This window comes from Aethalodelphis obliquidens, unplaced genomic scaffold (genome assembly GCF_003676395.1).
Source record: "Aethalodelphis obliquidens isolate GAN/ISIS:26980383/991018 unplaced genomic scaffold, ASM367639v1 scaffold72, whole genome shotgun sequence".
NCBI classification, from domain to species: Eukaryota; Metazoa; Chordata; class Mammalia; order Artiodactyla; family Delphinidae; genus Aethalodelphis; species Aethalodelphis obliquidens.
The window spans coordinates 10,876,677-10,901,896 of NW_020838016.1; the positions used below are offsets into that span (position 1 = coordinate 10,876,677).

Below are 25,220 nucleotides of genomic sequence, written 5' to 3' on the forward strand. Positions count from 1 at the left end.
ATGACTCTCCTACCTTCACACACTACATATATCACCACCAGAGTTAATCAGCTATCCTTCTTTGAAATCTTTCCTGTCACCCTAACAAGAAATAATATTGCCCCCTCTGAATGTCTGTGGTATCTGACCCACTCCTTTGATAGCTGTCTTGTGGTGTATTTGTTCATTTATTCATATGATGTGTTTTCCCCAATTTACTAATAAACTCTTTGAGATCTTTCTTTATTTCAGAATTGAAACGGATGAGACTCACTCAGTTCACTTGTGTTGAAAGAATGAATGAATGAATGAGTGATGGAGAACGTTCTTTTATCTCCTGCTCTTCAAGAGCAAGATTTAAACTTCCTATTGATATGAAATTCAGAAATGCTTAGTAGACATTTTAGTATGCCTAAATACCCTGTAACAAATTAATGTCTGTAAAGCCACTGTGTAATAGAATATAGGCCCCACTCAGTTAAAACTACTTAAGGATACATTAGATCCACAGAACAGTTTGACAAACAGTGTTGGAAACATTAACTGGATAGATACAAAGCAACACGATCTAGTTTTATTCTCTCAGAAGGTTGTTTTGAGATCATCAGCTGCTCATAACATATAGAAAAATACTGTTTTCACACATCTTTAAGCGAAAATATTTTTTCCTTATCTGCATTGAGCATGACCAAAAGAAGCTTGGCATATGGTATTTCCTGAAATTTTTATATGTTTATAATGTGGCATAAAAGCACAGTACACTGCTGCATATATACGTGCCAACAGCTCTCAAATTTTCCAGTTTTATACCTTCTTATTGGAAGAAACTCAGGGAGCCATCAAGCCCAGAGCTGTTTCCAAACACATCAAGGCCTAACCGTTTCAGAAACGCACGTGCTCTTACAAGTACTCCAAGAGATGATTCTATAGCACAGGAATTTATTTCAGCCTCTTCAAATCCTGAAGTCAGAAATTTCATCCAAGCCCTTAAACTACATTCTTCTGAGAGTAAAACTCATCTCCTCATCCTGTAACTTTTGGAAACAAAGGCCAAATACTCCCTTAAATCTGTACCACAAAGAAAAAGGTCCCAGTGGAGCCGCACCAATGGCTTCTGTAACACCATGGTGCTAGACCTCTTTCTGTAATTCTGACCATCCTCTTCTCTTTCCAGCACTGGTCCTCACCTCCTTCCACCCATCTCAGCGTAAGATAGCCCAGGCCTCAGTCCTTCTCTGTCCACAGGGCCACTCGAGAGCCTGTCCAATGGTGTGGGATATGATACATCACTCAGGACTCAGAGTAAAGTGCTATGGGTCTCCGTTCTGCCTCTGACCAGTAGTGGGGCCCTGGACCTACCATGTAATTTCTCTGGATATGAATTTCTATCTATATGTACACAACTAAGATTAGATAATATCTTAATCTCTTCAACCATTAAGTGTCCAGGACACTATTCTACCAACTCCAAGATGATAACTTCCAAACAGTCTAGCTGTATATACTCCACCAAGCTCTCAGATTCTTCCATTTACTCATTCATTCATTCACAAACTATTTATTTAGCAGCAATATGCATCGGGCACCGTGGTAATCTTTGGGGATACACTGGTCAATAAAAAAGGCATGATCCCTGCCTTTGTGAAGTTTACAGTCTAGTGGACATCAAACAATGTAAGAATGATAATTAATAAGCAAAAAAATACATATAAAATTTCATATGGTGCTAAGTACTTTGAAACAAAAGAGAGGGCAGGAGAGAGAGAGGGGATACAGTGTGAGAAAATCACAGCGCAAGCCCTCTCTGAAGGGATGGCATTTCAAGATTCTAGGGATAAGAAGGAGGCTGACACCCAAAGAGAAGGAGTAAAACCATTTTAGGCAAAAAGAATAACACGTGTAGAGGTCCAGAAGCAAGAAAAGTAGTTTGTGTATAAAAGGGGCTGATAGATCTGCAGCAGTGGAGGTGAGGAGAAGCAGCAGAAAAGTGGCATTTCTCTCCTCACTATATTCACCTGAACACAACACAGGACCAAAATCAGTGGTTCCCAAACTTGTCTGCACATTAGAATCACCTGGTGAAAGGGGGAAAAGCAGGGGCGGGGAGAGGGTTGAACTGAGAGATTGGGATTGACATATATATACTAATATGTACAAAATAGATAAGTAATAAGAACCTGCTGTATAAAAAAAAAAAAAAATCACCTGGTGATCTTCGAAAAGTTCCAAAGCTCAGGTGGCAGCCCAAACCAGTAAAATGACAAACTCCAGGGGTGGAACACAAGCATCAGGATTTTTTGCAGCTTCAGATGATTCCAAAATTCAGACAAGTTTGAAAATCACTGACTTAAATCAATTTTAGGGCTTAAGTTCTTCTTTTACTCTTCTATAAAATGATGGAGTTCAACTTAATCAAGTCAGGGCTCTTTCTTTCTTTTTTTTTTGCGGTACGTGGGCCTCTGTTGTGGCCTCGGGACGCGCAGGCTCAGCAGCTATGGCTCACGGGCCCAGCCGCTCCACGGCACGCGGGATCTTCCCTAACCGGGGCACGAACCCGCATCCCCTACATCGGCAGGCGGACTCTCAACCACTGCGCCACCAGGGAAGCCCAGGGCTCTTTCTTGCTCTAAATTAGATGATCTCTCTCCAGATGCAGATCCACAGTCATTTGCACCCATCCTCTTCCACAAATCTTCCTTCCCTCCCTTGCCTCTATCCTAGGACTCCCACATTCTCCCAGCCAGACCTGAAGCCTTAGAATCTTAGATTCTTCTCTTCACAGTGTTCCTATAAATCAAGCAGGTTCTGTTGATCCAAAGCGTTGATGAAGCCCTTCTTCCCTTTTCACCTAGATAATCACTTCCTGCAGCCTCACCCTCCAGTCCTGCCCACATCTTTCTGAACTCAATCCTGCTGCCTATTCAAGCCATAGCCACATTTCAAAGCCCTTCTCAAGTTCCACATCCTCCAGGAAGACTTCCTAACAAGCTCAAGTATCTATGACAACTAATCCGTAAAGCTTCATAATTCTCATTGTCTATATGATACAATTTAGAACTGAATTATATACTAACGTATATTATACATTGGTCTTATCTCCCCAAGGGATGTTAAATAAATGGAAAAAAATCCACATATTTTATTAATCCCTGGCATATATTAAGCATTCAAATATTAGTAGCAGCAATGGTAGCACTGGTCTTAGAGGTAGTGCAGTGGTGATGGTGTTGGCAGTGGTATTAGAAGTGGCAGTGGAAGTAGGAGTAGAGGCAGTGACAGCAACATAAAGGGCCTTATGACAGGTACTTTATATACATCATCTCATTTAAACATTAAAACAATCCTACAAAATAGTTCTAATCTCCCCACTTTACAAATAAAAAAGTTGGAGATTAGGAAGTTCAAGGAATTTACTAAGGATAGATGGCAGATCTATCTGGTCCTGAATTTTTTTCCCATTACTCCATGTTACCTCCCTATAAGCCTTCCAATAAATAGGCCCTTTTTTGGAATTCTTTTGCATCTGACATAAATTAATTGCTCGATTGATATGAATACTTGCATGCAGTGGACAATTCCCAGTAACAAATACAGACTATGGGCATTTCATTTTTGCAGACTAACTAGGGTCCCCCCAAATTGGCACTTAAGCAACAAATGTGTGTTAAGATATACTCTGGCCATTTATAAAAATGATCCTTTCCACTTAAAGTTGTCTAATATGGTAAGTGTACCAGTGGATGCCCCTTTCTCCACCAGCAAGGAGCTGGAGGATTTACCCTGGGTACTGAGCTGCCTATTGCCAACCTGGGATGCCACGAGGAACAAATGCTAATTGTGAGTCAATAAGTCACACAATTTAGAAGGTAGTCTATAAAATACTTGAGCATTCAAGGTCATTGGAACATTTCATGTGCAGAACTCATAATCCACCCAATGAAAAGATCAAGAAGGCCCCAGAAACTTAGACATTTTCTCCATCTCTTGCCTTAATTTTTCAAAAGCAAACATTGGAGTTTGGCTGCTAATAAAAAAAATCAATAGGTGAACAACACAGTAACAAAATTTCTGATCAGGTGTTTGTAGGCTATCCTGTTAGAGAACAATTTGCTATAAATAAAACAGAGATAATTATCAGCATCTTTGGGACGGGAGCGGGGCGGTGGTGGTCAACCTGTTTGGAGAAATAGTACTGCTTAGAAATGCAGATAAAATAGGTAAGAGAATGAGGAGGGAAATAATTTATGTTCCAATACTAAGCAAAGTAAAACTGAAGACAGTGTTTAAATTATGCCGCTAACAAGGTCACTTTAAAAAATTATTTCAGGATAGATAGTTTTCTGTTATTCATGTAAATAGAAAGAATCTCATGGAAGAGATCATCCAAAATAGCAGATCTAGAAGTTGCTCCTATTTACTTCAGAAATACATTATTTAATTTGCTTTTTTGTGCTTCACTTCACTTTACTAAGTCTGATTTAGGCGAGTATTATAATCAGTTTGACTTTCCTGAGCCCTCACCAAGTGCTAGGAGGAAGTTAATCTAGAATGTGCTAGTGGAAGATAATGTGAAAAAAAAACACTAGAAATTTCTCATCTTGAATGAAGAAAAATCCAGATCATGTATCTCCCCTCCTGTCTCAAATCTCTTGAAATGAAAAAAAAAATGTGTATTTTAAAAGAAAGCTAAATTTATATGGGATAAAATTGATAAAGTGCACTTCCATAATAGCAAGGAAGTTCTCGGCTCTGACACAAAACGATCTAGAATAAATCTCATAAGATCCTGATTCTTAGCATGTACTTGTGTTGTTAAACACAAATTCACTTATTCCAAAGACTGATCCACACACAAGACACCACAGAAGGTAACCTCACCTGTTTTCTGACCCAGAGTCCTGATAGTAGAAGAAAGTTTCCCTCCTAATAACTGAAGCAATTCATGCATTTGCAATAATAAAAACATTTTTAAAAGATGAGTAACTTCACAATTTTTTTCAATCTAAGATTCCCTAACTAAACTGATGGAGTCAAGATCTCTTGAGATTGACTGTGTGTCAGTGTATTTATAAACAGCCAAGTGGCCAACGTTTTGTGTTGGCAGCTAAAAGTCAGCCATTCTAGATCAAGGCTTGCAAGTGAAAATTTTTTTATTCTCCTCCATTTTCCTTTTGACTTAAGGGAGATTTAAACTGCATAGCCAGCTGGTAATACATACAACAACACTTAAAACACACATGTGGGACTTCCCTGGTAGTGCAGCGGTTAAGAATCTGCCTGCCAATGCAGGGGACACAGGTTCCATCCTTGGTCTGGGAAGATCCCACATGCCGTGGAGCAACTAAGCCCGTGCGCCACAACTACTGAGCCTGTGCTTGAGAGCCCGCGAGCCACAACGACTGAGCCCAGCTACTGAGCCCAAGCACTGCAACTACTAAGCCCGTATGCCACAACTATTGAAGCCTGCGCGCCTAGAGCCTGTGCTTTGCAACAAGAGAAGCCACTGCAAGAAGCCCGCGCACCACAACAACGAGTAGCCCCTGCTCACCGCAACTAGAGGAAGCCCATGTGCAGCAACCAACGCAAACAAAAATTAAAAAAAAAAAAAAAAAACATGTGAAAACTTGAATCAAGTAACATGAAAGGCAGAGTCAGCTTAATTACTATTATCTTTTTACCTAATGTAACTGTGGCTTGCAAAACAGTTATAATAAAAAGCATTATTTTTCCAACGTCTAGAAAAAAAATACAGACAACTGAGCTTAAAATCAGAGTATATCAAGGCATTAACCACTTAGCTAAATCACCCCATTAGTGAGGTGTTGAAAAAGGGCATATGTATGTGTATGGATGCGTTACTTATGGTAGCTCATATATGACGCAATTATTTATACTGGAAAACAAAAATATGTGACCAGAGAGGGAGGATCCTTACCTTTTCAAGTATAGCGTTGCCTTGATGAGGATTGATGTTGTGCCGGCTTATTTCTCTCTTGTATTTATATTCATAAACTTGGTCAGTGATATTAATCAGCAGAGTTGAAGGGCTGAAGACCAGTTTTCCACAATCATACACAGTTCCACTTTCAATATCAGTTGGTGCTGTAGCGTATCGTAAAATTAATCCCATTACAAGGCCTAAAATAAAGAATAAATAATTGCACTGGAGAAATGTAATCTAAAATGTTCATTACTAGATGCTTTCAAATATATGATTTGTAACTTGTGTAGGTGGCAGGAGAAAGGGTCGTTGCCTGGTTTAGAAAATTGTTCACTCTTCCACAGATACCAGCTCAACAGACTGTATTGTTAAAATATTTGCGATGGACACTGTTAATACTTCTCCTTTTTTCCTTCCTAATGGACCCACAGGTTTTGGAGAGGAGAGCTACCCACCTCTTCTATCCATCCAAGTGCTCAAGAAAACCTTGGCTCCATGAGAGATACTGTAATCTAATCAGTCAGGAGATGGAATTCCCCTGGAGAAAGTTTCTGGTTCACAGATCAGCACATATCTGAGACAGCCCCATCAGACTAAAAGGTTGCACTTATATACTGTGGTTAGGGGACAAGTGTTCTTATTCTCTCCCTCAGGATATGATCAAGACAATATGTTTCTCTACTTTTTGCTGGCAGGTATCTTGTGACCTTGAGGGGATACAGTCCAAGGACACAGTCAATATACTGAGGATGGTTGGACTGAGATATAGACAGAACCCAGGTCCTGGATGCCTTCACTGAGCCCTGGATCAACCTATCCTGGAGCTACCCTAATTCTAGACTTCCTGTTATGTGACATAATACATTTTCTAATTTTTCAAACAATGTAAAATCACGTTTCTGCTTACCTGCAGCCAAATGCATTCTAATGATATAATATTCCCTTAGCAAAGAGTTGAACTCAAGTGACAGTCCTTGACTTTTGAGTTTACAGACTCTGTTAGGATGCTCATGGTAATCTGATAAATGTGAACTCTCTTAATATTGTGGATTTATTAACAAAATCACAAAGAAACTTTAGAGGTCCACACATTCCTCAATTTAAAATTAGAATTGATGTATTTGTTTTAGGATAAATCCACCGTTCACTCATTAAAACATCAAAGTTTGGAGGTTTTAACCACTCTTTTGTAAATCTAGTCATCTAATGGCCTTTCATTTATTCAATAAAACATTTGTTGGGTGCATATTTTGTTTCAAACATTTATAGACTTAAAATAAAAATACAGTCCCAGTCCTACAGGAGCTGAAGTTTATAAAGTGAAGATCCATAAGCAAACAATTATAATACAACGTGACGTGTGCTATGACCGCTGGTAAGTCCCCTGTGTCATACGAGTATAAAGAGGAGACACTCCAAAGCTCTGTGAATGATGCAAAGCTTTAGATGAATCTTAGAAGGTCACATAAGATTTGTCCAGATGACCTGAATCAGGGAATGAGTTGGGATCCAGGCTGCACATGTGGGTGGCAGCACGTGAGTTACGGCAGAGACAGATAAATGTTCCCTAGGATTTTTGTTTGCCAATGTGTAGAATAGTTGTCAGGAAGTGGCTGCTTGGCCAGAGATTGTGTTTCCAGCTCTCTGGCATTTGGTTGGGTTCTCACCGATGGAATATAAGCAAAAGTGATGTGTGCCGCAGCACTGAAGAAGTAGGTGAGTTTTCTCCCTTCTCTTTCCCCATTTATCATATGGATGGGGCAGAAACAAAGGCCCTATAGGTATAGGTAGACAGAGTCACCACATTGAAGAAATCTGCGTCCCTGAGACACCAGGTAGGGGAAAGCCATCCGCCAACCAGGAAAACCTGCACTGGACTGTTACTTGAGTGAAAAGTTAACTTCACTTGTGTAGTCACTGAAATGTGAGTGGTTCAGTGTTAACAGTCACTAGGATAACCTAATAATATAATGTATAAATACAGAGGAATTTAAGAAATCTGATGGATTTAGGGAATCAGCATTGGAGTAAGAAGAGAATAGGTGGAGAGAGACAGAGACAGAGACAAAGAGAGAGAAAAACTCTAGACCACAGGGGCCAGGTCATAAAGAGACTCCTCTGTCATGCTAAGAAGTTTTTATTTTTAACCCAATGGTAATATAGAACTATTGAAAGATTTTAGGCAGGACAGTAAAACAGTCAGATTTTCATATAAGATCTATCACTTTGGCAGTAATGTACAGAGCTAGAGTAATAGGTGAGAATGAAAGCAGATTTCTGTCAAAAATATTTTTACCTTACTTGTTCCTGCTTCAGTATTTGGCCTACTCCCCCATAATAGTGAGAAATATTTTATCTTAACCTTTGCCAGCAAGAAAAAATAAGTGATGGGTATGTAACCACCATGAGCACTTGACCCATCATAGAACAGTGGGCAGCCTTCCATGTGCAGTGTCAAATGACTACAATAAAACAAGTCAGGAAAGAGAAGGGAAGACACACCACATACACTGCACATGGTTTAGGGTGCCTGTGTAAGAACATCACTTTTCCAACACTCTAGTGGAATCCTAGGAAGGACTCGTCTTCTAAAAGTTACTTGGCAATTACCACGGATGATACTATGACCTCTCCTTTCTGCTAAGTGGAATATAAAGAAGGGAAACAAGGTACTACATGCATAGGGCCTGAATGGAGAGAACCTGTATTGGTAATATCTGAAATTCCCAAAGGGTGAGCCGTGAGCCGCTTATTTTTGCAATATGCTTTCAGTGCGGTAGCAAGAAGTAAACATGTAGTGTCCACCATTTTTTCTCAAGCAGGGAAAACAAGTATTTGTCATAATAACAAGTGCTTAGTACCTGGGTTTCTGTGGTTAAATTCATACAATGCCTCAAAAGCTAAATGGCCGTGCCTGGCCCTCTGTACCATCTCTGGTTCCAGCGTTCGAGAACGGCACACCGGAGTAAGTGGAGTAAGCTCCTCGCTGCCAGAGGTGACCAGATGTAATAGCCATGAAAATGCACCTTGCAGATAGATCTCCCACTACAAGGAGTGTGTAGTCTGACCAATGGTCTGGAATTCATGACTGCAGTCATGCTGAACCCAGCCAATGACTGATCGCAGCAGGGGCACTAAGACAGGGATATGGGACTCCTCTGAAGGGTCACCATGGCTCAAAGACTCCGCATCAGCTTTGCCCAACCTTTCTTAGAACTGCACCGCAGCCTAAACCTTTTCCTACGCAGCCTCCCCTCCTTCCCTCTCTCCACAGGGGTTGGTTGGGCTGCTCCAAGACCTGATAGCTGGCCCAGCATCCGCAGTCTCCCTCCCCATTTTTCCTCAAAGGAATTTTCCCCCAATAAACATTTTGCACAGCTAATCTCTCTCCAGCATCTGCTTCTTGGAGGACCCAAATTAACACACTAGACAGAAGGCCCTGGCCCTCCTTCTCCCCAATCCCAAGAGTTGAGAGGAATCAACATCTTGGCACAGTACAAGGGCCAGTGGGGAAGCTGCAGCCTCACCATGCACTCGGTTAAGAAATGCATCCACCCATTTGTGTGCAGTAGCAGCAACGAGAAAATCCTTAATGTTGGAGGCCAGACACCTACTCATAGAGCCTCATAATGCTTTTGACAGCCACTCAGAGCTTTAGCTGTATGCTGACACAAACGCAGAATGTTGAGTTAACACACTCCAGCCCAGTATTGCAGGACAGCAGGTGACAGATAAAGTAGGATTGCTAGTAGGAAGAAAATGCTAATGAAAAGGGGTTATTTTTATACTCCCACAAAGATACAGGGTAAACAGAGCATCAACCACTTGTGCACAGAAGAAGAAAAGAGGGGACTGTCTACCATGACTTATGGACACAAACCAGTACTCTCTTTGGTAAGCCACAAACCAGAACCCTACCTGCCCGAGGAGAAAAGGAGGCAGCCTGTCCCAGCAAAGCAATACCACAAACACATGTGTGCATAGCCCTGACCCCAGGTTGTATCCTCACAAGCATGACACTTTGCTGAGCTCTGTCACTTGGCCGGCTGGTGGCATTACCTTCTCCAAGCAGAAACTCTAGTCCAGATGCATCCCCTGGGTCTACAAGTTTGAGCATCTGGGCAACTAGGGTGACAGCAGTGGGAACTTGCTTTCTAGTGAACGCTGACTTTGCCCCAGAAGCACACAAACCCCCAAGATAGATCTTGGACAACAGACCTCATCCCTAAGGTCCTCACAATCCTACAAAGTCCATCTCAAGTCCCAGCTGGGGGACCTGTGCTCTGATGCAGCCTGTACTCACTAAGTTCCCTAATCTCTGAGTACTTATAGTTTGCACCACACCCTTTTGGGCCCCATTTCATATAAAGATATATATTGTTCAGCACTGCTCTGTAGAGTTTGGCTTTGTCACCCCCATTGGATAATGAGACTGTTTAGGGCAGAAGCTGTGCTATTCTTCATCTCTTTTTTCTCTAGAAAAGCCAAACACTTTAGGCAGTTATAACCCAACTTTCTCCAAGTCCACAAACTCCCTTGGATTCAAGAAGAAAAGGATCCTCTGAGTTTATGTAGTTAGTCAGTGACCAACATTTTAAAATGTCACATGTAAGGAGCATCACACCAAATGTTGTGATGTTCCTGTCCTTACAGAGCTTGCAATATAACTCTCATAGCAGATGCCTGACATACAGTTGACATGGTGATGTCTGTGGGAGAGGAAAGGAGGGACGCAGGAAGGAAGGAGGAAAGAGCCTCAAGAGCACTCAAATGCGAAACATTTAGAAATATGAGCCTCCTCTTTCTGGACTGGCCCTCCATTCTCCACTTTGAAAATATGAGAAAACCCCACTCCCTTCCTCCCTCCTTCTGCTTTCATGCTACAGACATGGAAGGCGTTGCTCTAGGACTTGTGGGAATTATAAAAATGAATAAAATATGGCCCTGATCATAAAATATTAAAGTATTTTAATCCTACCAGGCGTCTTCCTTCTGCCCAATCCTATGATCCTGATTTCCAGTGAGAATAAGGTACAAGGGTTTCCTAAGTGTCTTCTTATATTAAGCCTGCATTTCATAACCAGTTCCCCTGCATCTTATTTAGTCATTCTACATGATGCTGAAATGTTATCTTAAAGAGAATTTTCTCAGAGGAATATAGATGGGGATTTACTTTTATATATAATGACCATATTTATATATAACGAAATGGATAACAGTATGGTTTTTAAAACACAACATGTTGAAATCTCTTTGGCTATGTTCAGACCAGTGATTGTGTGCACACACTATCACGCACACTGCCACACTGCATGGCACACTCCAGCGGGCTCCTTTCAGATTCTCTTCCTGTAGGAGTCACACAAAGCAACAAGCCCAACTACACACATGCATCAGACTATCACACAGGTATATTTAAATGCCACGTGACATTGGAGAGAATTTAGGAGCCTCAAGAAAATGTAGTTAATACATGAAGATTGAAGAACTGAGTTTTGTAGTTCTGTCACTCTCTATGCACGGAGTGGCTACCAAGAATAATCTAAATAAATGAGGTATTGTCTCTTACTGAAAAAACAAGATAAATCCTTAAACTACGTAAAATGATATTTCAACTTAATAAGGGTATCAGACACTGCTGATTGGCAACTCAGCATCTATCCCCTCTTTTTCCCAACAAAACCCTGATTTCTTCGGCTAACCATCCCTCCCCACATGTGCTCGGGGTAAGGTGACCTCTCTCTCAGTTCCAAGGGTGTTTCTATTCCCCTTGCTGATAATTGGTACTAGAAGGCATGTAACTCTATTCCTGTCAATAAAATGTGAAGAGAAGCTTGCTAGGAGGCTTCTTAGAGAAGTTTTGACATCCTAAAAGAGGGGCCGAGGAGAGATGAGCTCTCTTCTTCCTCAGGCTATTATTGTGCCTGGTCAGGACACCAGGAACTGCCATGCCCACCTCGCTCCCAGCCCGGCATTGAAGTCAGCACTGGGAATGGCAGAGCGGAGAAAAGGAAAAGAAACCTGCATCCTTGAAAACAACAGCAGTTGCTGAATCAGCCAGCCCTGAAGACTACTCTTCTCCGGACTTCTAGTTATGGGAGATAATAAATTGCCATGTTGCTTAAGTCTGTCTGAGTCAGGGTTCCTGTGACTAGCAGTGGAACACATCCTAACAGATACCGTTTTTTTTTTTTTAACAAGTGAATGTACAAAGTCCCAAAGAACCCTAAAGGAGAGATCAACTAACTCCACCCCCTAACGTGTTAAGGAAGGCTTCGCAGAGGAGCTTCCTAAGGATGCACTGGATTTGCAAGGGAGAGAAGAGGGCGTGGACTTTATAGGGAGAAGCACATGGAAATAAATAAGTGGGGTGCTAATCGGGAACATCGAGCAGTTTGGGTGGCCCACTAGGGCACCTGAGATCAAGGACCCCAGTGAGGGTGTTCAAGAGGGAGAGATGGTTGCCAAGAAGATCCTGAGGAAGAACAGAGTGAGCTCCTTTTGAAGAGCCAGATTTGTTCTGTTTCGGGGCAGAGGAAAGAGCGTTTGGAGAAAATTATCCGAAGAGAGAAAAGAGAATTGAGAAACAGTGGGAACATGGAGAGGAAGTTAACATCAGAAAGAGTGTCTATTTATGTGAAAAAGAATTTAACAAAGGAATTTGAGAAGAGGAATTTCAAGATGACAGGAATAAAATAAAGCCAAGGAAGAGTGTTCTTTACCACTCTTAAGACTTTTTATAGTGGGAGACTCTTTAAGGCAGGGAATCTAAGATGTTATTTCAGTCACTCAGATTAAAAAATATGAACTAGGGATCCAAATGTGGAAATGAAGAAGGAAAGGGTGTGATAAATATTCGAAGGAAGCCAAATCGGTGGACACCATTTAACTGTAAGATAGTATTCACAAATATTAGATATTACGTGTTATCGCTACAATTTTTAACTGTTTACTTGATATTTATCCACCTCTACCGTCTTATCAAAGCCTTTGTCAGAACACTGATTTACAGGGATGATATGGGTTTGAGTTTCAAATGCTAAATGCATTCCCTAACATTTTCCTTTAGCAGTTTAGTTTTACACTGAGATTAGTCAGGGATAGAACCAAAAGTAAAAATATACAATGCCTTCTGGCTATTTAGGGCTTTTGTTCTCTCTCTGCCCTCCCACCAACCTTCTAAATTCAAAGGACTAAAGGAAGGTGTGGGTGTTGCTAAAAGGGACATAATTTATTGCTTTGTGCTGGCTCACTACCAACTTGCTTTGCTGAAGAAAAGCATCCCATAACGATTTCAGAACAGGTCTGTCTGGGGCATCTGCCCACAAGAGTATCCCATGATATTCCAAGGTGGAAAGTGGTCCATGAAGCTGTTCCACCTTGGGATGCTTCATCCATTCAAAGTTCTATCTTCTCACAGGTTAGAGTCATATGTGAAATGACAGAGTCCCAACCATGAGATCTTCCACCATGGTAGGCTGCCCGATGTGCACATCCATCCTTGGTGCATACCAGACAACACACACATGCACACACTTGTGCATACAACACACACAAACACACACATTTCACAGCACTCCGGGATTCCTAACATAACACTATAGGTAACTTTTCTCTAGAAACTATCTCAGCCACAGCTTATATGTAGCTAATACCCTTCCTTGAAATCATCTTAGAAAGTTTACAAAAGAAATATAGAGATATCTACCTAGATAAATACTGACTAAAACAAAATGATTTCTTTTATAATGTTTACACAGAACAGTCTATTTTTTCTCAAACCAGAGGTGGAAATGTCACAAAGTATTCTAGATAGTGAAAGAGGAAGGGACTCTCCAATACATGGAGATTGTCTCCCAAACCCTCTCTTCATCACAGCAGGGTAATGAAGTGAGAAAGAAAAAAGATAGGAGAAAAGGAGACAAAACTAGAAACTGGATGTTTCATTTTCCTAGTGGAGTAGTTCTCAGACTTTAGTGCATCAGAAACCTCTGAAAGTTTCATTAAAACACTGCTTTGCTGGACTCCAAGTTTTTGACCTAATAAGGCTGGGTCGGGGGCCACATATATACATTTCTAACAAGTTTTCAGGTGATGCTGATGCTTCTGGAACCCTACTGTGAGAAGCACTGTCTTGTAAGACAGCAGTTTCTACCAATACGACTGCCATCACAGTCATAGAACTCCATCAAAATCCATGTCACCTCAGGTTCATGCACACAGGTTTCATCAAGCTTGGAGAGCCCAGAGGTATAAGTAATTTTATCTTCAGTCTCTTCCAAAAATTTAATTCCATTAAACTAAGGTTAGATGAAAGCCTAGTTTTGCACACTCCACATGAATAAGGCATTTGCAGTTCCTTCCCCACCCATTCTGACAATCACAGGCATTTAAAACCAGAATCACTGTGGACTTGCAACACCGCCTTCCCTGATGCTGGGGCAGGTGTTTCCGGGGCAGCCTCATCACTCTCACTGGGACATTTCAACCCAGCTGCTTGGTGTGGATGTGCTTTCACAATATTGCCCCCACTGTCTTTCCCATGCTGGGCTTTTGGCTATGGACAGTATAATGTTTCTGAGGCCTCAAGGTAAAAAGAAAACTTAACGACCCACCTCCCTTTCCCAACCTCTCCGCACTCCTAACTTCCTGGGAGAGTTAAATACCAACAGCAGACTTTGACGAGAAGACAACTGTGGCCAGAATTTGAGAGCACTAGCTTCCAAAAATGGTGTTTCTCCCAATTATTGTGGGCAGCCTTGGCCATAGTTGTAAATTTTTTGTTTCTGTTTCCTTATATACAAACTGAAGATCCTCAGACCTTTTCTGCATGGATATGGTGATGATTAGCCATGAGGGTTAATGTGTAGTTAGATCTTTCAATCTCTGTCTTTCTTTTATAAACTTTCTAAAGTACTATCACCTGGCACAAAATAGACATTTATTAAGTAACGGCAACACTTCTAGGGCTAAATGTGTGATACAGGTGAAAGAATATGGGTTTTATGATCGTGGGTTTGAAGTTCAGCCCTGGTGGTTACCAGCAAGTCACTTTATGTCTCTGAGTGTTGGTTTCATCATCTGTAACATAAAAATGACAATACCTCCCCCGTGCAACACACACATGCACACACAAACACACCCATGTTTGTGATACCCAGTGGCCTTATGGAGCCAAACTGCCAAGGTATGAGTCCCAGCTTAGGTATCTAGTACGTGTGACCTTAAGCAGGTTACTTAATTTTTGGTGCCTCAGTTTCCCCACATAAAAAATGGTTGTTGGGCTTCCCTGGTGGCGCAGTGGTTGAGAGTCCGCCTGCCGATGCAGGGGACACAGGTTTGTGCCCCGGTCCAGGAGGATCCCACATGCCGCGGAGCAGCTGGGCCTGTGAGCCATGGCCGTTGAGCCTGCGCGTCCGGAGCCTGTGCTCCGCAACGGGAGAGGCCACAACAGTGAGAGGCCCACATACCGCAAAAAAAAAAAAAAAGGTTGTTGTGAGGATTAAATGAGTTAATATATGTAAAGTACTTATGACAGCATAATTCATACTGTAAATGCTATTTGTGTTAGCTATTTTTATTATTGCTACTTGTTATAGTTATTTTTATTATGTTATTTTGACATAATAAATGTTTAGCAAATATTAGTTTATCATGTTACCACTTGCCTAACCATTTAGACTATATATAATATCTCCATAAACAGTTTAAATCAAAAATTCATTTTCTTGATGTGCACAATCATTGGCCTTTAGAGTCTGAGATGGGATCCTTTGAGGCAACACAGTAGTTTGCTCTACGGGCTTCCTCTGCAGCTCCTTAGTGATTCAGAAGCACAGCAGGATACATAGGAGGTTATTTTCTTAAAATCAACTTTTAAAAACCTACACAGAGCTATACATCTTTGATTTTTTCCACTTTTTCAAACTTTCTTTGGCTAACACTTTACAGCATGGAAAACCTGGCCCTGATCTCCGAAGCTTCTTAAAACCAACCTCTTTTTCCCTCAAGAGGGAAAGCAAGTTTAATTCATTAGGCTCTTAACCCTAATTACCTTTCCTGCAGATCCTTTCAAATTAAATCAGAGCCACTCCGGTTTTCATATGACATGCATCCACAGATCCCCAAATCCACAGCCAGACCTCACTGTTCTGATGGTATAACTTTCTCTCTTTGCCTTTCTAACAGGAATTCAACAGGATTTACTGAGCATTCCATAGAAAATCAGAGCAGAACTGGAAAAACTAAGAATGGTAAAATAACACTATTTAAAATCCCATCTGGGAGAAAGACTCGGATGTCATTATAGGCTGGTAGGGTTCTGGGAAGAAAAGCTACTGGTTTGAGTTGGAGTGGCTGAGAGTTGCCTGATGGCTAATGTCAGTCTTAGCCTGAATTTTGAAGGACTTTTTTTTTTTTTTTTTGCTGTGTGTGGGCCTCTCAGAGCTGCGGCCCCTCCCGCCGCGGAGCACAGGCTCCGGACGCGCAGGCCCAGCGGCCAAGGGCCACGGCCCACGGCCCACGGGCCCAGCCGCTCTGCGGCACGTGGGACCCTCCTAGACCGGGGCATGAACCCGCACCCCGTGCATCAGCAGGCGTACTCCCAACCACTGCGCCACCAGGGAAGCCCTTGAAGGACTTTTGAAGCTGGAAGGAAGGTTAGTGAAATCTTCTATTTCATTTCTTCCTCATTTTATAGATAAGAAAACTAGGGCTAGAGATTAAATTGCTTGCCCAAAGTAATGCATCTAGCTACTGAAAAAAAAGAAAATCATAAGGATTTAAAAACCCAAATCCCCAAGAGAGCATCCAATGCTTTCTCCATAAAGCATGCTACATTTGCATAAGTAAAAAGCCTCAGGAGGGCCTTGCAGGCAGGGAGAAGGGTGTGAAGTCAACATCTCCTATGGGCCTGGCAGTGAAGGAGGCAGGGCTGGACTGAAGCAGAGTAAAATGCCTCAGTAGGGGAGAGCCACACCGTGTCCACCAAGACAATTTTATCCTGAGGAACCTCCAAGCAGTGCTAGGATAAAATTAATGCCTTATGATTTTTTAAGAAAAATAGCTTTTAAAACCTTAGTGCTTGACTATGTAACTATGTTTTCTTTAAATCTTGAAAAACAGGCCATTGAGTGAACTCAGTTGGCCTTATGAAACCGCTAAATATATTCTTAGAGCATCAGACATAGTCTAATAGGTTAATATAATATAGTTTAATGAATTCAAAATCTAAACTTTGTGGCTTAAAATTTCCCTTCAGCCCACTAAACAGTGAGCAAGATTTCCCCTTGCATTTGGAGACTGTCCCTTATATTATAAGGCTGTGAAATCAAAGGTAGAATTCTAAGAGATTTAAATTGTTCTGTCCCTAAACTCAGATCCCAACCCTCAAATGCATGGCATTATGAATGTCCTACAAAGTAAGGGAGCCCCCAGTGACGTGTAATGGAATTGTTGATGCTATCAGGGAACAAGGAGCAATTTTTCTTTTATGAACAACGAGCAATGGATACAGGGCCCTAAGTGAGCAGCGCTAAGTGCACCATCTGCTGCCAGTCAATATTTTGACCATTAATAGTCTCTTAAGCTTTTAGTCCAATTTAAGTGAATATCATCATGGCTTATACTTTAAGCCAGTTATGGATTCTAATCCTTTGATTTTGAAATAATGAGAGCTGTAGAATGTCATGAGACACAATTACCAACCACTGTTCCCGGTGAAGCAAAAATATTGTTAAAATGCTGCCACTAATTTTTAAAAGCATCCTAGGACCCTTGATACCAAGAAAGATAGATTATTTGTATCTGGAGTATCAGAATTATCTCCAAGGAATTCCAGAGTCAAACCAGACACCACCCATGATTTTTCTTGGCCTCTACAACACTTCATATAATATAAGGTTAACAACTTGGAAATTGTTCCTAACAATAACTATAAAAGAGCAGTTAAATGTTCTGTTTGATCACTTTTCTCCTCACTTTTATTTAATTGCTCATTTCCTAAGACCCTGCTCCCTAAAATTTTTTAATTGGATTTCCCCATATATAGATAAAATGCATCAACATCTAGTGTGTCTTCTAAAGGATAACTGACACATATCGGCAGAATAGTGACAGAAAGGCAAAAGGCTGGCTGGGCTGAAACAGGAAATCCAGGGCCTTAGAAAAATATTTATGGTCCTTGATGCAGAGGAAAATGAAACGTTATACAAATAGTTGACGAGAGTAAGAGCAGTAGTCAGTCTAGTAGGGGAACTGTTAGTCAAATTCACTGATAAGCGTCAGGTACAGGACCAAGCAATTTTAGAAGATGTTTCATTACAAGCATATCTGTCTGTAAGATGGAGATGACTGAAGTACAGTTTACTTTCAAGTGTTCATCTCCTTTAAGATAAAAAAAAAACTTTTAAAAGTTCAACGTGAACCATAGTTTTGTTTCTTTTCTTCCCCATTGATTATCACCAGGCCCCTGGCAGAACTCTCACAAGAGCCATGGCTTCCATCCTCTGGTGATGAAGGGGTTTATTTGGTCTTACTCTGAAATTTCATTCTTTTGGACTTTCTGGAAAATAGAATCTATCTGACTAATCTTGAAAGCATAAACAATATGAGGATGCATCTGGATCTCACAGATACATCTTCTCTCCACGACAATCATTGAAAGAATTTATTTATTTTAAAATATCTTCAGCATCTCTTAATAGAGATAGCCCAGCTCAGTGGCTAATTACATGACCTTCATATCTCTAAGTCTTCATTTCCTTACCTGTGAGATGAGGAAGCTGGACTTACAATCTCTGACTCCTTCCCAATATATGAATTTCAAATTCAGTTACAGCTACTGGGAGATTCATTCACTTGGCATCTCCCTTCCCCTTACCATGCTAGTGGGAACCTGCTGTATAGCGCAGGGAGCTCAGCTTGGTGCTCTGTGGTGACCTAGATGAGTGGGTTGTGGGGGGAGGTGGGAGGGAGGTCCAAGAGGGAGGGGATATATGTATACATATAGCTGATTCTCTTCGTTGTACAGCAGAAACTAACACAACATTGTAAAGCTACTATACTCCAATAACACAACAACAACAAAAGGTTTATCTGAATGTCCCTCTTATTTCTCTGTTGTAGTTTCAGACGATTTTATTACATCACTGACAGAAAGTCCCTAATAAATATTTCAGACATAACATTTAGATCATCCCTGAAGAAGAAATATGAGATGTCACCAGTGCTATCCATATGGACTATTTTCAGAGATTCTCAGTGAGAACTCTTTTGAGATGAACATGAACCTTATCAGACCTGTGGATGAGTAAAATCACATGGACGCCACCATGAGTAGCTATTCAGTTTAGGGGAAGTTCACTTCTTTGAGATTCAGTTTCTTCCTCTGTATAATGAGGTGGCTAGAGAAAATAACCTTTAAGATCTCCTTAAATTCCAACAATTATAATTCTATGCCAATAAAAAAAAACTAAACAACACTAAAATAAAAGTCTTTTCACTGATTTATACAGCTCAAGATAACTCAAGGATACTAAAAATTCTAGTAATGGGATAGTTATACATATATGTGGATGTCTCCATAATTTTTATAATCCTTATACATTGCAGTGTTTCAGAACTTGCTTTCAATAACTCCCATATAAAAAAATTTATAAAAGAAGGACAGAAATCAGACAGCTCCACTTAATCCCACACAAACCTTAAGCTTAAACTGCCTTAAGAATAGCAATTTAGAGAAACACTATCTCAACTATTGCTCAATGTGCTAATATTTTTTCTTCTTTATTGAAGTATAGTCGATTTACAATATTGCATTAGTTTCAGGAGTACAGCAAAGTGATTCGATTTTACATATATATACATACACACACACACACACACACACACACACATACATATATATATATATAAAACCGAATCTTTTTAAAATTCTTTTCCAGTATAGTTTACTACAAGATATTGAATATAGTTCCCTGTGCTACACAGTAAATGTGCTAATATTTTATGACTTCAACCACAACTTAAAAGTATTTCATGCAGTTTTTAAGGATTAAAAGTTAATCTGGGAATTTTCATGTTAAAAAGTAAAAGTTATATTTATGTGTCGTGAGTACAAAGTATGTCTGAATTTTAATAGGTCACCAAAATTTAATCAAAAGTTTTACAAAACAGTGTCTCCATCATAGATAAGCTGAAATTGGTAAATAAGTCATAGTTCAATCAAATTCAGGGCTGTGAAGAAATCTTCCCCTCTAATAAAGGGTCATAATTTTAAAACCAGTGTTGTTTTGCTAAACTATATATAGCCCTTTAATTTAATGCCAAGAATTACATTGTTTCTGGCTTCTCAGATTACATCCTATATCCTCTTTGATTATTTATTAGAAGAGTCAGTAGAAAGCCTGGTCCACTGATGGTGGAGAAGGGCAGTGACTGGCGCCGAGGGCTTTACATCAGCTGGTGTCACTTCCCTTCTCTCTGACCATTTCTCTTTAACCTGATTGTAAGTTTTTCCCCTCAAATGAGAGTTTTGTTATGTTTTTTAAGTCCCTCAATGGAAAGGAACTTAACTGTGCTCTGAATGGACCAGCACATCAGTCTCCTGAAAGAAATTACACTGCTTAGCCCAAAACTTCTGCCTTCTAGCTCAAGTATCTCGCAGTGGGATCCAGCTAAGGCATCCGATTTCTTATGGTCTCAAATCATGACTGTACATTGTTATCATCAGGACATCATATGGTTAGCATATAAAATGTGCACGGATCCTGTTCCCTGAACCTCGGGGGTATAAAAGGCTTTTAGGACTTCCAAAATAAGGGAAGTGAAATATAAAAGTATATTCTTTACTATGACTTATAACAATGCCTCAGCTGTTTCCACTGTGTTCAAAGTTCCTATCCATTATCAGGCTAAGAGTGGTAAAGCAAACTATTTCATAAATCAGATCAGTTTTAAAACCACCAGTGTCTTATACTTTACTTTAAAAGATGAGAGTACATACTGGAAAATCTCTGTCACATTTTATTAAGCTTTCTGAAAGGAATGACATGGTAAGTTGCACAGAAAGAGCAATACCTTGGGAGCTTAAAAGGTTAAATTCTTTTCCACACCTTGTCCCTCCCTCCAAAAAAGAAGATACATAGTAAATCATACTAATAATAACTATAAACTAGAAATTATGAAATCAGGCTAAGAAATGAAGAGCACTGCATAAAGAAACTTGTGTATTATAAGAAAATAAAACATGCTCATATAATTAAAATAGATTTGAACAAAATTACTCCAATAGTAGGGGTGGAATACATACGTTCCTGCAAGTTTTCTTCTTGAAACTAGTTGATGTAAGAGGATTTACTCAATACATATTTAAGGGATGTTATTTCTAGAACTTTATAAAGCTCATCAGCCCCTCCAGTGAAAGAAGGCTGCTCTCCGTGACTTCCCAATGTCTATCATTACAAAAACAAACAGCTAGCCCTGTTTGTCTCCCCACATGACAATGGACCTGCATCTGTCGACAGCCTCGCATTATGTGCTGCGTGAGAACATGACTGTGACATTTACTCTTGTGACAAGGCAAATTTTGGCAGCTCATCTGGATAGAGATGAGCATTCATTATGCTGCAGCACCTTTCATCAAGCTAATGACATTTCAATCAGCATGTTTTCTCCAGTTTCGGTACTTTGCCATCTGAGCACAAGTCTCTAATTACGCCCAAGCAACAAGTTTCACATCAATCCTACAGTTTCTGCACTCACCGTACACCATCGCTCCTCCGGTTTCATGCAAGAAGCGAAATCGATGATTTTTAAATAACCAGATTGTCAAAATGGTAAGGATGAGCAAAAAATTAAAGACAAGCAGCTCCACCGCTCCCTGATGTTGAAACTGATACTCGTCCCTCTCTGACATGAACCTTTGCTGTCTCTCCATTCTCCAGTCTACTCGGGATTCCTTAGATAAAAACCTGGATAAGGACTGTTTTATCAAGGTTTGCCTAAGACGGTCTGGCTGCCTGAGGATTTCAGGATAACACTGCCACTTAAGTTGCTACTTCATGAGCATTCTGCCTTGGCTTAGTATTCAGATGGCTTCTAGTTACAACTTCCTGTTTCTCTCTTAAAGCAGCCTCGTCTCTTTTCAAACTCCAGAGTGTGGTTTCATCATCAACTCTTACTGTCTTTAAATGATTCATTCCATGAAATTAACTTTCATATCGGACAAACCTGCTATCAGTCATTCTGAGATCTTGAGTCATGATCTTATCGTTTAGAACAAGTCTTCTTAAGCTGCATAACAGGTGAATTGTAGATTAATAATAAAGCAGATCGCCTTACATCACCAACATTTTCTAAATTCAAAAAGCCAATTCCTGAATCATAACCTCACTCACATGCGAGATTTTTCCTTTCCAACCAAAGCCTAGCAATGTGATGGGGACAGACTGAAAATGATTTCACAAGGATTTTTTTTTTTTTAAGTTTAGAAGCAAGAAATAATTTTGTCTATGAATGTCCCTCTGGTTTTATATAACTGGTAGTCACAAGAGCAGTATTTAAACTCTGAATCAATTGCTTTTCTTTTAACAAGAATAAATGAAAGCACAAGACAAAAAGAATTTTGTCCTATCTCTACAGCTGTGTGCTGTTTTTATATGTTGAGTCAAAAAAGAAAAGAAACTAAAGACGTGTCTTTGAAGGAAGGAACCATACAGCCATTCCCAGTAATGCCACATTTGTGGATTTCTCTTTGTAAAGCTCCTGGTCCAGACATTCAGGACCCACAGAATCTGCCACGGATCACAAACCTCCTCTGTCCTATATGCAAAACAATGTGGTTCACTGAGGAATAGTCTGCCACCAACAATGAAGCTTCCAGAATTCCAGGGCACAGACAGTGATGATTCTTCAGATCATCTTGCATTTGGCAGGTTGGTTCTGTTTGAATTAAGATTCTTATGCTTTTTGATTGGTCTTATGATACAATTAGATACAGGGTTAAGTGAGGTTCTTCATCATTTCATGATATTATTATAACTCAGGGGTTGTAATAATCATCTAGTATACCCATACTTGACGGAATTAGTATTCAATTTATATGGTGTGATTCATTGAGTAGGATGAGTCCAAATAGAGCCTCAGAATATCTTGTCACCAAAAGCTAGAGGTCAAACACATGATATATTGGGGGCTAAACTAGCTCCTCAATAACAGTTTTACCCACAGAGAAAGTCTATCTACCACTTAATATAAAATTCTGCTGTTTCAGCTTCTTTGCCTTCTGCAACTTTTGAAGCTGATTTCCTGAGTTTAAGTCAGCAGGGGGTATTTATGTGGGTTGCAGATGTTCTTTTAACACACTACCCTTTTTGGCAGACATATCCATGATGACTAATATTCAAACTGTTTTGAAATCTGTCAGATAATGCTTGCATGAAGCTTTGCTAGCAGGTTCTACCTTTACAGTTTTGCAACCCCACAGGTTTAGTCTTGAGTTGTTAGATTTACAAGATAACCCAACTTCAAAACGTGGCAATTTCCTATCTTTTTTTTTCTTTTTCTTTTCAGTCACCATTTAATTACTTTGGTTTCCTTTTAATAATGATGATTATTCCATCTGGCCAGAATAAACTTTCTTCGGTTGTCTTATTACGACATCCAATTTCACGCTCTTACTCAATGAAGCAACTCAATGAGAGGATTAAAGACCTATGGAATGTTTTGATTGGCTAATACACTGTTTTTAAAAGTCCTAAACTTGATGTCAACATATGAAAAAAGGTATATTTCACATAAAAATTCAGACACATGGTTTCTCTAGAAAAAAAACTGGTAAGATCTGGCACACTGGACCCTCTTTCCCATGTGGCCACAACCTGTGAAGGCTGAGGGGGTTCCTGTTTGCCGCAAGTCCCATTCATTCTATTTCACTCATTTATGTTCCCTGCATGACCCCTACAGTCATTTGAACATGTGGCCCCTGGTTCACTCCAGGAATGGAATACATTCGCCATTCTATTGTCCAATCCTGATACTGTTTAACATTAGGATGGGAAGCTGAAAAAGAAAAGGGGGTTTAGGAAACTTTTCCAATTCTTCCATTCAGAAAAGTATTTCAATTCCTCCTATCTTGTGTTTTCTTCTCAGAATATCATTTAATATTCTTAGGTACCAAGAAAAATAAGAAAACTAAGTAGAAGCACATATTACTTTGGTATCTACTATAAACCAGGAAATATGCTGGGAAATTTAATTTAATGTAATAGTCATAAAAACCCTACATGTGAGGCACTTAAGGCTCAGAGAGGGTTGGTAATATATCCAAGGTTGCACAGCCAGTAAGGGTTAAATTCACACACAGGGTTTAGTGGCATTAAGATGGCATTTTAGCTGGGGTGATCAATTCACCTTGCCTTGTTAGAGACTTTCGTGGTTTTAGGACTGAAAGTCCTGTATCCCAGAAACTCCTCAGTCACAGGCAAACCAGCACAACTGGTCACCCTAATAGCCAAGGTTCTCCAAATTTACAAATCCTGTACTGTCAAAAATGACTGCTCTTTATGAGATTCCTGAGGGAGATATCCACAAAAAGAAGAATATCTATTAAAAATTAAGGCAATATTGTATTAGCTGGTGACATAAACCTTAGTACTAGGGCTCTGACGAAGTTGGGGTCTCAAAACTTAAATACAAAACTTAAATACTCCCAAAGAAGAATTCTTGATTGTCCCTTAATTCAGATCTTAACACCTATTGGCCACTGAGTCAAAGGTTCTTGCTGAAAGATACAACATGCCAGTAAGAGGAAGGAAGTAAAGAGAAAAACAGGATGGCCGAGCTTATGCAGTGAAATTCCCCTGACTCAGCTTGCCCATCTAGTCTCATGGAAGGAAAAACTTGAAGAGAAGAGACTTCCAAGCCAAATAACTTGGTGTAGCATAATAACCCCACCCTTAGTGAATGTGACCAGTTAGAACCCATAGGCTGTGTTTCATAATCTAGCCAATCATTTGAGAGTTCCTTGCTCTTGGAGAGGACAGTGGAGATTGTGGGCTCAGAGGATTGAGAAGGGAAACTTTCCTGGGGTGAGGAGAGATGCTGAGGGTTCCTCTTCCCTGTTCCCTAGAGCCCCCACTCTGACCAGTCTTAGTTCTCTCTCAACCATCGGACTTAACGGAAAATACTTAAGTCAATTCAGGCCCTGGGTTAGAGGAAGATCCCATTTCCTCATTCACTTGGCCTTTCTCCTGACACGTATCCCTCTCTGAGACCAGTGAGATGGCCATTTCATATTTTG

At 40.2% G+C, this 25,220-nt stretch overlaps 1 protein-coding gene across 3 annotated transcripts in view; it reads right to left on the reverse strand.

The window, feature by feature from the left end:
• Positions 1-22,017, reverse strand: part of SLC9A9 (solute carrier family 9 member A9) — a 537,427-nt gene extending 515,410 nt beyond the window's left edge. For 2 of the 3 annotated variants that reach the window (XR_003429705.1, XR_003429706.1), the window contains exons 1-2: positions 21,683-22,016; positions 5,915-6,117 (exon numbers count right to left, since the gene is read on the reverse strand). Coding sequence is in view for 1 of the 3 variants with exons in the window: in XM_027091611.1 (XP_026947412.1) it covers positions 5,915-6,117; positions 21,683-21,857 (378 nt within the window). In the remaining 2 variants the exon portion in view is untranslated. Of the gene's footprint in view, positions 1-5,914; positions 6,118-21,682 lie in introns of all 3 variants that reach the window. The other variant, XM_027091611.1, reaches the window with a different exon arrangement.
• Positions 22,018-25,220: the final 3,203 nt, after the last annotated feature.